Source organism: Stylophora pistillata, chromosome 5 (genome assembly GCF_964205215.1).
Source record: "Stylophora pistillata chromosome 5, jaStyPist1.2, whole genome shotgun sequence".
In the NCBI taxonomy this organism is placed as follows: Eukaryota; Metazoa; Cnidaria; class Anthozoa; order Scleractinia; family Pocilloporidae; genus Stylophora; species Stylophora pistillata.
The window spans coordinates 10175110-10187714 of record NC_142523.1 but is presented as its reverse complement, the minus strand read 5'-3'; the positions used below and the strand labels follow the sequence as shown (position 1 = coordinate 10187714).

General features: G+C 36.5%; 2 protein-coding genes across 2 annotated transcripts; both read left to right on the top strand.

Annotated features, from left to right (window-relative positions):
• Positions 1 to 5382: 5382 nt before the first annotated feature.
• LOC148730194 (uncharacterized) lies at positions 5383 to 9136 on the top strand. Its single transcript, XM_088761661.1, has 8 exons — positions 5383 to 5558; positions 5659 to 5757; positions 6046 to 6135; positions 6351 to 6430; positions 6597 to 6794; positions 6943 to 7035; positions 7621 to 7804; positions 8096 to 9136. The coding sequence occupies exons 1-8, from the start codon at positions 5549 to 5551 to the stop codon at positions 8245 to 8247; spliced, it is 906 nt and encodes a 301-aa protein (XP_088617787.1). The 5' UTR covers positions 5383 to 5548; the 3' UTR covers positions 8248 to 9136.
• Positions 9069 to 12134, top strand: LOC148730193 (uncharacterized). The gene is made up of 4 exons (XM_088761767.1): positions 9069 to 9083; positions 9903 to 10105; positions 11325 to 11370; positions 11964 to 12134. Exons 1-4 carry the CDS (start codon positions 9069 to 9071, stop codon positions 12039 to 12041), a joined length of 342 nt encoding a protein of 113 aa, XP_088617893.1. The 3' UTR covers positions 12042 to 12134.
• Positions 12135 to 12605: the final 471 nt, after the last annotated feature.

Genomic DNA, 12605 nt, shown 5'->3' with positions numbered 1-12605 from the left:
ACCGTAAAGCAAGTGGTAACTCGGGAATAAAACTCTGTATAGGCCATAGTGAGACACTTTTGGACTTCAGTGCAGGGGCTCCATCCAAATGCCAATACAGAGAAATGCAAAAACTGCCATCTTTCTTGATTTGAGCACTTTGCTTCTGGTACACTTCTCCATCTATAATGTCTTTATAAATACCACGAGTGTGTTTATATGTTTCAATAAAGTTTTTCACTGCAGACCAGTTTTCTGTAAGTAAAAAAGCTGCTATTGTTATAATGTATTATTTATACTAATTTTTAGAAACTGTAGCCAATACTCTTAAAATGTGCTTAATTAATACACAGGTGTGTAGAGCAAAATATGATATTTTCAAATGACTAAGATGAAGCATGACTTGCTATAACTGAGTTTCATGCCTAAACACTCTTCTGATGAGTACAGCTAAACACGAAACTCAGAGTTACAGAGAATCATGCACGTTTCACCTTCGTCATATTAAATTATAATATATCATATTTTATTACTTCATTAGCCTTAGTGATAAAAATAAGAAAGCTTATATTTTGTGTGTGATTACTGATTAGTTTTGGATTTGCTCAATCCGTCTCTTGGATCCAAACTATTTGATCACACTAACTGTGGTGAACAAGAAGATCCATACCATTTGATACTAAAGTAATGTAAATTTGTTATAAGTGGTAACTTTTGATTTTAAAACTTTGCTTACCAGAAACTACTCTTTTAAGCTCTTGCTCCAGATGAATCACATAAAATGTGCTAGAATTATCTCCAACTGAGTGAGTACCATTTTCAGAACAGATATCATTTATACAAAGATCATTTAGAAGTGGTTGTTGACATTTGTGGCATGTTATATGTTTCACATAACTGTAGCCAATGTCTTTAAGTGACTCGTCAAGCCGATAGGAAGATGAAGGGCATCCATTTCCATTTGGTAAGCACATCTTTATGAGTTTAAGAATGCTATCAGTTGCTTTCGATGACAGATTATGCCTCTGAGAAAGAGCCAGGAAAGCCCCCTTAAAATTTTTTAGGGAAAGAGAGGAACCACTAAAGAGTGGAGAATTTTCAACACTGCTATCCAGATAATGATCATTATTACTATCTGATTCCAAAACAGAATCACTGTCACACGAGGATGCACTGTCATATGAGGATGCACTGTCACATGAGGATGTACTGTCACATGAGGATGCACTGTCACATGAGGATGCACTGTCACTGGAGGTTTCTCTCTGATTAACCTGTGGCAAATCTTGTCGTTCATCTGAAAATAATTGTAAAACCAAAGATAAGCTGGGACTGTTTCATGGCCTAATTGCAGCCTAATGTGCAAAAATGTTTTTGGAATGTTTTAACTTACATTGGGGTTTTCTATTTTGTGGTAACTGATTCTTTAGAAAAAAAATTGTTACCTTCATTAGCTCTAGCTATCTCGCTTTCAAATTCAGAGATTGTGCTGTTAAAATTACTTGTATCCATATCAACTGCTCTCGTGGTTTCTGGTGTTTGTTCATCTGCCGCGTCGATACATAAGCGTTTCGAAGGGGGATAAAACAAGTCATCGGTACACTCTTGATAATAAACTGGACTGCTACACGAAATTCTATCAATGGAACTGTCTGAAGTTGAAGATTCACTGGAGACACCTACAGTACGAACAACCTCAGTGTCAGATTCAAATGAGTCGGAGTTCTTGCTAGAATCGTCGTTAAATTCGCTTCTAAAACGTTTTTGTTCTGTATTTTGCACATTACCAGACATTTTGCTTTTGTCGCCATCGCCAACTTCAATGTCACTGTTTTCAGATTCAAAGGAGTCGGAGTTCTTGCTAGAATCGTCGTTAAATTCGCTTCTAAAACGTTCTTGTTCTGTATTTTGCACAGAACCAGACATTTTGCTTTTGTCGCCATCGCCAACTTCACTGTCACTGTTTTCAGATTCAAGGGAGTCGGAGTTCTTGCTAGAATCGTCGTTAAATTCGCTTCTAAAACGGTCTTGTTCTGTATTTTGCACAGTACCAGACATTTTGCTTTTGTCGCCATCGCCAACTTCAATGTCACTGTTTTCAGATTCAAAGGAGTCAGAGTTCTTGCTAGAATCGTCGTTAAATTCGCTTCTTAAACGGTCTTGTTCTGTATTTCGCACAGTACCAGACATTTTGCTTTTGTCGCCATCGCCAACTTCAATGTCACTGTTTTCAGATTCAAAGGAGTCGGAGTTCTTGCTAGAATCGTCGTTAAATTTGCTTCTTAAACGGTCTTGTTCTGTATTTCGCACAGTACCAGACATTTTGCTTTTGTCGCCATCGCCAACTTCAATGTCACTGTTTTCAGATTCAAAGGAGTCGGAGTTCTTGCTAGAATCGTCGTTAAATTCGCTTCTTAAACGGTCTTGTCCTGTATTTTGCACAGAACCAAACATTTTGCTTTTGTCGCCATCGCCAACTTCAATGTCACTGTTTTCAGATTCAAACGAGTCGGAGTTCTTACCAGAATCGTCGTTAAATTCGCTTCTTAAACGGTCTTGTTCTGCATCTTGCACAGTATCAGACAGTTCGCTATCGTCACTTTCAGCCATAGATCATCATTCTCAGACCACCAAATATAAAATATGAAGATCAACCGCAAATCTAACACTTGTCTAAAAGACAAAGCTCATGATTCCCGCGAAAGAAAAATATTCGCGGCTTTTTTTCATCTTGTTCTGTGAGTGGATAGAGAATAACGTTTGATTGACCAATCAAATACCGTTGAACTTAAACTATGACTGTGATAGGCTAGCGCGTTATTGAGGGCCCGGATGTGTACGTGCACATGTTGGTCAACCTTCCCGCCTCATGTTAACGTTGCCGGCACGTTCCTTCAGCTTTGACGAGTAGTAGCGCGTTTACTCTTGATTACGAACTTTTTAGAAATTTAGTCTCTCAAGTTACTATAAAATGGCAGATTCAATACCAACCAGTTTGCGTCTTCAAAACCAAGCTAATGGCGGACAAATTTCCAGGTAAGTTTTCTTTGATATCTTCATAAAAATCTCTGGTTTTTTTAACAACTTTTTATCCTCACAGTTACTAGTATGAACGAAAAATCTATAACATAAGTCTTCAAATAACTCCCAATAAAACTTATAATTACCAATCTTAAAAAGTAATCGAGATGTGAAAGAGGCCTGAGGGTTTAATGACTATGATCGTGCAAGATTTTTTAGATTTCACACGGCCTTCCATAGTTCCACGTGCTTTGTGGTTATTACTAGTTTAAGCTTTCGATCTCCTTATTTTGAGCAAAAGAGACCTGTTCACTAGGTCGTTTTAACGAGTATAAAAATGTTGTTATTTCAGTACTACTTGAGACTGTTATGTTTTCTATAAGTGAAATCCCGATTTCTCAAACCTCCCGATATCTCGAACCAAACCTTGATTCCCTTGGATTTGCTTCACTTGTAATTTCACCCCCGATTTCTAGAACCAATTTGCGTTTCCCCTGGAGGTTCGAGAAATCGGGAATAGTTTGTGAATCACTCCGAGTGTAGGTTTATAATATTTTAACGTATCTGTCATGGTTGCTGGCATTGAATAAGTGGATTCTTGAAGGTGCTTGCCACGCGCGTTCATTGTATCGCGACTACTTTGTAGTTAGGGTTAGATTTCGTTCTTTTCTATTATTTCGTTATGATAAAGTCAAATAATTTCAAAATTGAAGCATAATCGTTTGCCTCAAACTATAGTTTTACGTTGCTTGGAAAACCTTAGAAAAGCCTAAAATACAGGCCCACTCGGGAAACTTGGAGATCGTTAAGCAAACATTTTTACACTGACAAGGATTCTTTTGATATCATCTCAATGCCTTCACATTCTGGTCAGATGACAGTGTCTCATGAAATTATATTGAAGCAACATCCTTAGATAAAAGTAAAAAACCGTAAGAAGTTCCTCCAGCTAAATTCATCTGGGGAATTCAACGACGTGCACTTGGGCCTGGTTCACGCGCGCCATATAATGACATAGCGTTAAAATGCAAAGAATTCCGAGGAACACAAGATATTACCACCACAGCAACCACAATAATGTAAACTGATTGGCTAAAAAGCCCAGTTATTAGACCGGTTTGGGTGCCTCTCCTTTTAGTTGCCATGGAGTAGTTTAACTTCAAGGGCAAAAAATGGGTTTATGTGGCAGTTTACTTGTGTGACCAGGCTAACAATTGTGCATGACATTGCAATATTTTTTTATAATTTTAGAATTACATCTTCAGAAACTATTTCCTATGATAACTAAATTATCACACACACAAGATTTGCATCATGAATTTCCTTTAAGTCGCATCATCACACCTAACTATTTCCTATGATAACCAAATTATCATACACACAGGATTTGCATCATAAATTTCATTTAGAATAATCACACCTAACTTCCAAAATTTTAGAGAATTTCCTGCTATTGTTCGATTCCTTATAAAAGAAGTACAGTTAGTTTAACTCAGTCGTTCAGAGTGTCAAGACCAGCACTTACAAGCTCAGAACCTCTTGGTCACAGAAAGAGTAACTCCAGTGCATGTAACCTCACGTTAGTGACCTATTTTACAGAGGATTTGGTATGTCACATTTGACCTATAATTGTATGTCTTACAGTTTGAGTTCAAGAATAATATGGTTCATGTGTACTTATCTCAATCCAATTGTTTAGTCTTTGCTTGAATCCATATATTCGTTGATTCATGTTCAAAATGTGTCAAGATTGTATTCAGTTTTCAGAACATTGCATTTATCTGTATACTTGACTTAAAGTTCATCGGTGAAATCAGATATTTCACTAGTCTTCATTGTTTAGTCCATCAGTAATGACAGATGTTGTCCTGTTACTGAATGAGACTTTGCCAGTCTTCCTAGTTTTAAGTCAAAGGAAAATATGAAATTGTGATTGAAATTAGTCTTATCTAATGTTATGTTGTTTTCAGCTATTGCTTTATCAGTATTGACTTGTTTCCAGTCATTTCATGTATGATTCTAAGAATAGCCCACCATTCAATAGTTCTATGTTTAGTTAAGAGGATTAAGTCTTTTAAGTGTCACACAATGATTACTGTTCTGTCATGCAATGCTTTAGGGTTGTCTTGTTAGTGCCTTGCTATTGTATGACAATCGATTGTATTTTTTACTAATTGTTTTATTTCATTATTTTAAATTATTGATTTGTTATTTGTCATTTATTGTTTCTTTTAGCTTGCAATCACCCTTTCTTTTTATCAGTATTATTTCTCTTGTACTTTCCTGTATAAATAAATTGTATTATGGCTATAAGTCTGTCTTATTGTTCAAATAACAACACCAGAACCTGCCTTGGTCACACTAATATGCAGTTTAATTGTCTACATCATATGACTTAGATTCACATTCCAAAAGTCATGCTGTAGTTTACTTTGTGGAAGAGGAGAAGTACTCTGTTGTGCCCTCAAAGGTGATCCAAGAAAAGAACTTCAGAATTAAAGAAAAAGTCGGAGTGAAAGATGCCAGGGGTGTTTGGCCTGGCCTAGTCATGTTTCAAGGTATGCTAACTAAAGCCATACAAATTTGCATAATGTGTCTTGAACTTGTAACAATAAACTATTCCTTTTCCTCTAAAGAATAAAATTAATTTTCACACAGGAACAGAAGATGCATGCAAACAGCGACAAAGTGTCCTCGCAAGAGCTTTAGGGGTAGATATCGAAGAAGAAGATATTCCTCTTCAGCCTAAAAGAAAAGGTGAGTAACTAATGTTAAATATCTTTTGAAAATATTTGTTGATGCCAACTGCAAATGATTACTGTAAACATAATCAAAGGTAGTCTGTCTGTACCAGTTAAAGATCTTCATGCTGTGAGACTAATAGTCCATCTGTTAGAGTAAGAGTGTAGAATAGATCTTGTGTTCACAAAATGTTCAAAGCTCAGTACAAAAGTTTGCTGCAGAGTTTCTACACAATAGTTCTCTGGCAAGTTCATTACTACAGTAACTAGTTTATTATATATTTTAACTTTAACAACCTCTTAGCAAATGAATGTAAAGAAAAGAAAAATAAGAAAAGCAAAGGCTTGCAATCTGACGAGGAGGATGATGATGGCAGTGATTACACTTTTCAAGGTAACATTTTTCCCTTCAATTGCAAAGTGTTGACAGTATGTATGATGGATATATGGATGTATTGATGAAAATGATTTTGACCACTATTGGTCCATAAATTTGGCAATAGTCACCTGATGCAGGACAATTTTATTAATTTCTACTTATTGTAGTATTGGCCAATTGTAGAACTTGATCTAGTTTCATTTTGTTAATTTAATACATTATTTAAACAGATATTGGTGCTGAAAAGGGGGACCTCCTTGAGGAACAAAAAAGAGTAAAGGAGCTTTTGGCTAAAAAACATGAAGTGCAGGTTTGTCTATATCAAATTCAAGGGGACAAGCATCAGTTTAAAACAGTATTTTTATTTGTAGTACCCTGAAAAAACAGCTTAACATCCTAATCCAAACAAAAGGTTTTCTGAGATAGATACAAATGTACTTCACTTTAGCAATAAAATTTTTCCTTACACTACACAGGTTTCCAAATTGGCGTCAACCATTGAGGTTGAAGGGGTTGACGAGAAGCCTAATCAATTCCAAGAAACAGTCTTGAAAGAATTTAAAAAGATTTTCCTAAAATTGGAGGAGATAGAGTCATTGGTGAGAGGAACCTGCGAAACAAATTTGGAAAGCAATAAGGTTTACACAAGGCAGGAAGCAGGGTCTTCTTCACAGGTGCCATGATCTCATTTGTAATTATATTCTATGTACATTTTCTAATATTCAGTGACATATTCTATAATCTTTGATACAATCCAATAAATATTGTCATTATGTTCTCAAACATATAACTGAAAATATTAAATTTGTTTAATCATTTTAGGACAGCCTAAATAGCAGTTTCACTGGAGAAAGCCCGCATCGAGTGAAGTGCGAGTTGCCCTCCAACCCAGAAGAGGAAACTGAAATAGAAATTGTAAGTATTCAGGCACTGAGGGAGGGGAAGGGGTAAGGGGGACTGCAGCCCCATCACTTTAAGTGCACACCACAGGGTCAGTCCTTTGTCTTATGCATTATTATTAACAGTTTTCAGTCATTAGCCCCTCTTACTTTTTCAAATGCTCTGAGGTTCTTGGCATGTGGAGAATCTATGGCAGCCATTGCATACCCAAACTTATCACCCCATTAAGTGGTAGGGATAGTAGTGAATGAAGTTCGTTTTCCTGCCATCATGGTTTTCTTCTTGGTGTTGTGATAAAATAGTGAATTTAGCATTAGTGTGTGATACACATCAACACTCAAAATTTGTCTAAAATAAAGAATTGGTTCTATGGTTTTCCTTGGCCAACATGGGGCATCAGGCCATATGACAGTGGAACCTCGATTTAATGAAGTACCAAGGGACTGGGGAAATTGATTCATTAAATCAAGGTTCTGCGTCATCCATTTTACTGTAATTTTTGCTGGTCAGGAACTGAAGTATTGTATAGAGGCTCGTTAAATCGAGGTTCCACTGTATTGTTGGGAGGATTGTAATTTATTTATTTTTATTTGTTCACAGAAATATAATGGAACAAATCTGCTCTTAGATGTCCAAGCAAAGCAGAAGAAACCAAAACTTTATGCAACAGCTCTCCTCTCTGTGTTATTCACAGATGAGGAGATGAGAAATGGCTGTGTGGAGCCCAAGGATGGTGGGGTAAGGAAGCCCCCACTCGATCAGTCTAAGATAAACATGATAAAGAGTAAGTATTCAGGAATACTCATAACGATGATTATTAAAATATTGTTGACTTCAAACTACTCTACAGTGATACTTTGTCTGTTGAAGTATGAGGGGCACCATGTATGTGACAGATCTGTAGGCTGTGAGACTACTGATTTGCCTGTAACAGTAATAGTGGCATCATATATGTGATAGATCTTTAACTGATTTTCACGTAGAATTCCCCAATAGTTTATGAACATTCTGTGGAATAGGACAATGTAGTAATACACACAACTAATAAATTCTCCATGAATTGCTTATTTGATAGGATGCATAAATGTCAAGTATGGTGCGAAAGTCTTGGATAAAATGTGGAGCGACATTCGAGTATCCCTGAACCAGAAGTGCCTGGACAAACTAAAGTCCTATAAGAGCAAACATTCAGCTGCAGCAAGAAACTCGAATGAAGATCAATTGTAACGGCTAGATTGCAGAATACCCAGCCACTCATTTACATGTCATTGAATTAGAATAGCCTCTATTGTGTTATGCGTCGTTCTTCAGAGTCAGATGGCCACTCATTTACATGTCATTGAATTAGAATAGCCTCTATGGTGTTGTGCTTCATTCTTGAAAGCCGGGTGGCCGGATATTCTGCAATTGCTCCATTGTAACCATGTGTTTCTTTAAAAGTTCAACAAATATTTATTTCTGTAAATGTGCTAATTGTTAAGTTATTTTGAAGGGATGTGGGTTAGCCCACCTCACAATAACCTTACAGTTTGTAAACTGTATATAGTTGTTTGCTAAAGCCTGTGAAAAATGATTCCAGTGTGCTTTGCTACACCTCAGCTGTTTTGCTACTTTTGTCAATACATGAATCTTACTACTTATAACACCAGAACACTTTATTTCATAGGTGTTTGCAAATGACTATGATAAGTAATTATTAAAGGCATGACAACAGCCAATTTCAAGTAGAAAATTTGCAACCTAAATGAAGCATAACTTTTTAATTGGTCTACATAAAAATAGTTGATAAGACATTTTGGTTGGCTGTGTTTTCCCGTGCACTAATTTCACAATATACTTGAATTTAAAGTATGGTTTCCATTGTGGCATCTTTTATATCAATTTGTAGAAAAGATTATTCTCTATGCCAGTGTGTTACTTCTTCCTACTAGAGATGCAATGCTTAATACCACAATTACACAAGTCTAATGCATGATCTATAATTTATAGTTAATAGTTATATAGATTAGGTCACTCATCACTATTGTCATTTCATTGAAATATAGATTATGTCTACAATTAATGTAACAGTTGTAAACATGAGATTAAAATAAATTTACAAGACGCATCTACTTTATTTTTGTGCATTGATATGATCTTGTACAGAATTCGTATATATCCTGTAATTATGTTATATATCCTATAGAAGATCCTGTATGATCCTATAGGATCTTGTACTAGATCCTGTAATATCTCATAGGATCCTATTAAATCTTCAGGATCTTGTAGGATCCTACAGGATCTTGTATAGGATCTTGTACAGGATCCTGCAATATCTCATAGGATCATATACAGGATCCTATTAAATCTTCAGGATCTTGTACAGGATCCTGTACAAGATCCTATATATATAATCCTATACAAGATCCTATAGGATCTTGTACAAAATCTTATAGGATCCTGTACAAGATCCAATAGGATCTTGTGCAAGATCCTGTAGGATCCTGTACAAGATCCTATAGGATCTTGTACAAGATCCTATAGGATCTTATAGGATCTTGCACAAGATCCTATAGGATCCTATAGGATCTTGCACAAGATCCTATAGGATCCTATAGGATCTTGCACAAGATCCTATAGGATCCTATAGGATCTTGCACAAGATCCTATAGGATCCTATAGGATCTTGCGCAAGATCCTATAGGATCCTATAGGATCTTGCACAAGATCCTATAGGATCCTATAGGATCTTGCACAAGATCCTATAGGATCCTATAGGATCTTGTACAGGATCCTATAGGATCTTGTACAAGATCCTGTAGGATCCTATAGGATCTTGTACAAGATCCTGACCAGGATTTCAGGTAGGATCCTAGTAAGGATCCTATCAAGATCTTGAACAGGATCCTGAACAAGATTTTCACCAGGGTAAAACGAAAGAAGGACAGAGTTTGTCAGCGTACGATTCGGAACTTGTTTATGTTTTTAGTGAGGTCTGCCAAAATGATTCTGAAGAAGTGGGCTCCTTTGGAGAAGGAACTAGCGATGGGAGTGTGCGAAGGCGAAGCAAACGGAAAAAGCCTGTATCACCAAGTGAACTACAGAGGTAGGGGTACATAACAGAGAGGTAGGGGTACTTTGAAAGGTGTTAGTAGGGCTACTGGACCCAAGGAAAGGAGTGCGGACTAGAAAGAGAGGTGAAACATTTTAAAGGGGGGGGTTTTCTGGTTTTAGATCCTTGAAATATGCTGGAATAATGAAGTATTATAAGAAGTCATGGAAATAAGGGGAGAAGAATTCATGTACTGTAGTAGAAGGGTACCTGTTTACAAGTTGCCCACAGAGAGGCAATTTTGTTATGTTCGAGGACACGACACATTGTGCTCTCACAGTTCCTCTCCCCACCCAAGAGTGTGAATGGCTAACAGACAAAGCTGTCAGGGGAAGTTGATGAACTACTGAGGGGGGAGGGGAAAGGGACTGAATTGCAATGGAGCAGACTTCTTAGAGAAAGTACCTATACTGTGTTTTCTCTTTTATGTTGAGCATGACAGGTGAAATAAAGTTCCAAACCTGAGGAGTATTCTTCAACCTGTTGAATTTTCAAGAATTTCAAGCAATTTTATAGGACATTTATTACTTTTCTATGGAATTCTACATCAAATTGCACTAAAAAAAACTGACACCATATTGGGTTTAACGGATGGAGGTCTTCTAACATAGTCTTACACTCCATTGGTGCTCTGAACGTGATAGGGTTGGATAAGAATATTACTAGGAACCAAGCCCGTCTTTCTATCTTTCAATCACGTGCTTGATTCAGCTAAAAACTGAAAAGATGATTATAAAGAAAGGATTTAATTACTACAGTAATGATATGAAACAGGGGGTGTATCACAATGCTAGAAAATTACTAAATATTTCGAATCACTAGTGATACCAGCAATAATATCTAACCCAAATCTAACTAAATCGACAAGCATGCACAATAAACTACAAATCATACCTCTTTCTCCAATCTTAACACTTATTCTTTAAGTCTTTTATCCTTTGCTCCGTTCGTTCTGATCGGATGTGGTTATGGAAAAGGCTAATTTGATCTGATTATCTAATGTTCCTTGCGTGACAATGGAAGTTACGTAAACACTCTTAACTATTACCTGTTAATCAGTTATATTGGGTTTCAAGTGCAATTGAAGGCAGAATTCATGAGTGACGAGATGGAATTTCCTTGAATCGCATAATTGACTGCACTACTTACAGTTGTTATGTATACATTGGTGTGAAACATGTAAAAGGTTGAGTTGTGTTTTAATGATTTTCAGTTCTTCTCATGAAAAGAAGGCAAAAGGCAGCATGGAAGGCAAGCAGGTCAATTCTTGACTTTTTATAATTAAAAGGCATCAGTTTTAAAAACAAAATAATGATACTGTGAAATCTTAATTTTTAATTTGTAGCAGATATTTAATAATTTGCAAATCAAAAGGAGGAAGTTCAGTTTTATGCTCCAGAAAAGGACATGATACTATCTCAGTCATCGAAAAGACATTTGAAATTATGATGCTACCTGTTGCGGTATTGAAATAGGAAGACTAATCTAGCCTTCTGAAAATTTTCTCTCAATGTTCTTTAAATGCTCTCATTATAGATGCTAGTTAAGTGTTGTTCAGGACAGTAATGTGTTGTTCAGGACAGTAATGTGTATTTCAGTTAAGTCTGGATACTATTTTTGTCATCTTTTGGCAATCAGTGTTAACAGTAAGGGAAACAGCTGTTTTTGCTTTTTCTTGGAAGCACATTTGAAACCTTTATGGTAGAGATAATTATGTGGTTTGAGGAGCATTCTTCTCCTTTAAAAGAGATAACTTATACAATTATTAATTAAAATTATTTATTCTTTAAGGTATCTGTTTATACTGCACAGTGTTTTTGGTGACTATCATGATCATTAATATATTTTTCAGGTTTTGGAAGGTGATCAAAAGGTTGATCCACTGGAAGAAGTTAAAATGGACAAAGGTACATTGAACTCCAAGAGGTGAATTAAACACAACTTCATGATGTATGATGCAACTCTCCTCAGAAGGCATTCTGTATATTGAAGGAATATGTGGAAAAAAGCCCTTAGTGTCATTTATGGTAAAAGAAGGTAGATTAAGTCTGTACTGGAGCCAAGTGGCCCACCCAGTGGGAGATTATCCTGGTTTCCTTAGCATGACGCAGCTAGGAGTATCACTTAACTCCCCCCTGGATGGGATGCTAGTCCAGTGCAAAGTTATCCCCCAGCATTTCATCACACTTCCCTGTTAACTCTGAACAGTACTCAGTCATTCTCCTCTCAGTTCTGATAGAAAGCTATATTCTCCATTAAAATTGATACCTCAGTGTTTCTCAAATTGAACACAGGGAGAAATGGTTATGGCATCTTATTACACGACTTGGGCAGTCAGAGGGCCAATAACTAAAATCAGCCAATTAAAATGCTCTATTGCCGGTCAATATTCTCTCAGTATTGGACCGGGCACTGTCCTGAATGGTCCCAAATGATACTGCACTTGTGTCCCTCTGAACTTCAGTTGTATAATAAATCTCTTATTAACCAAGCT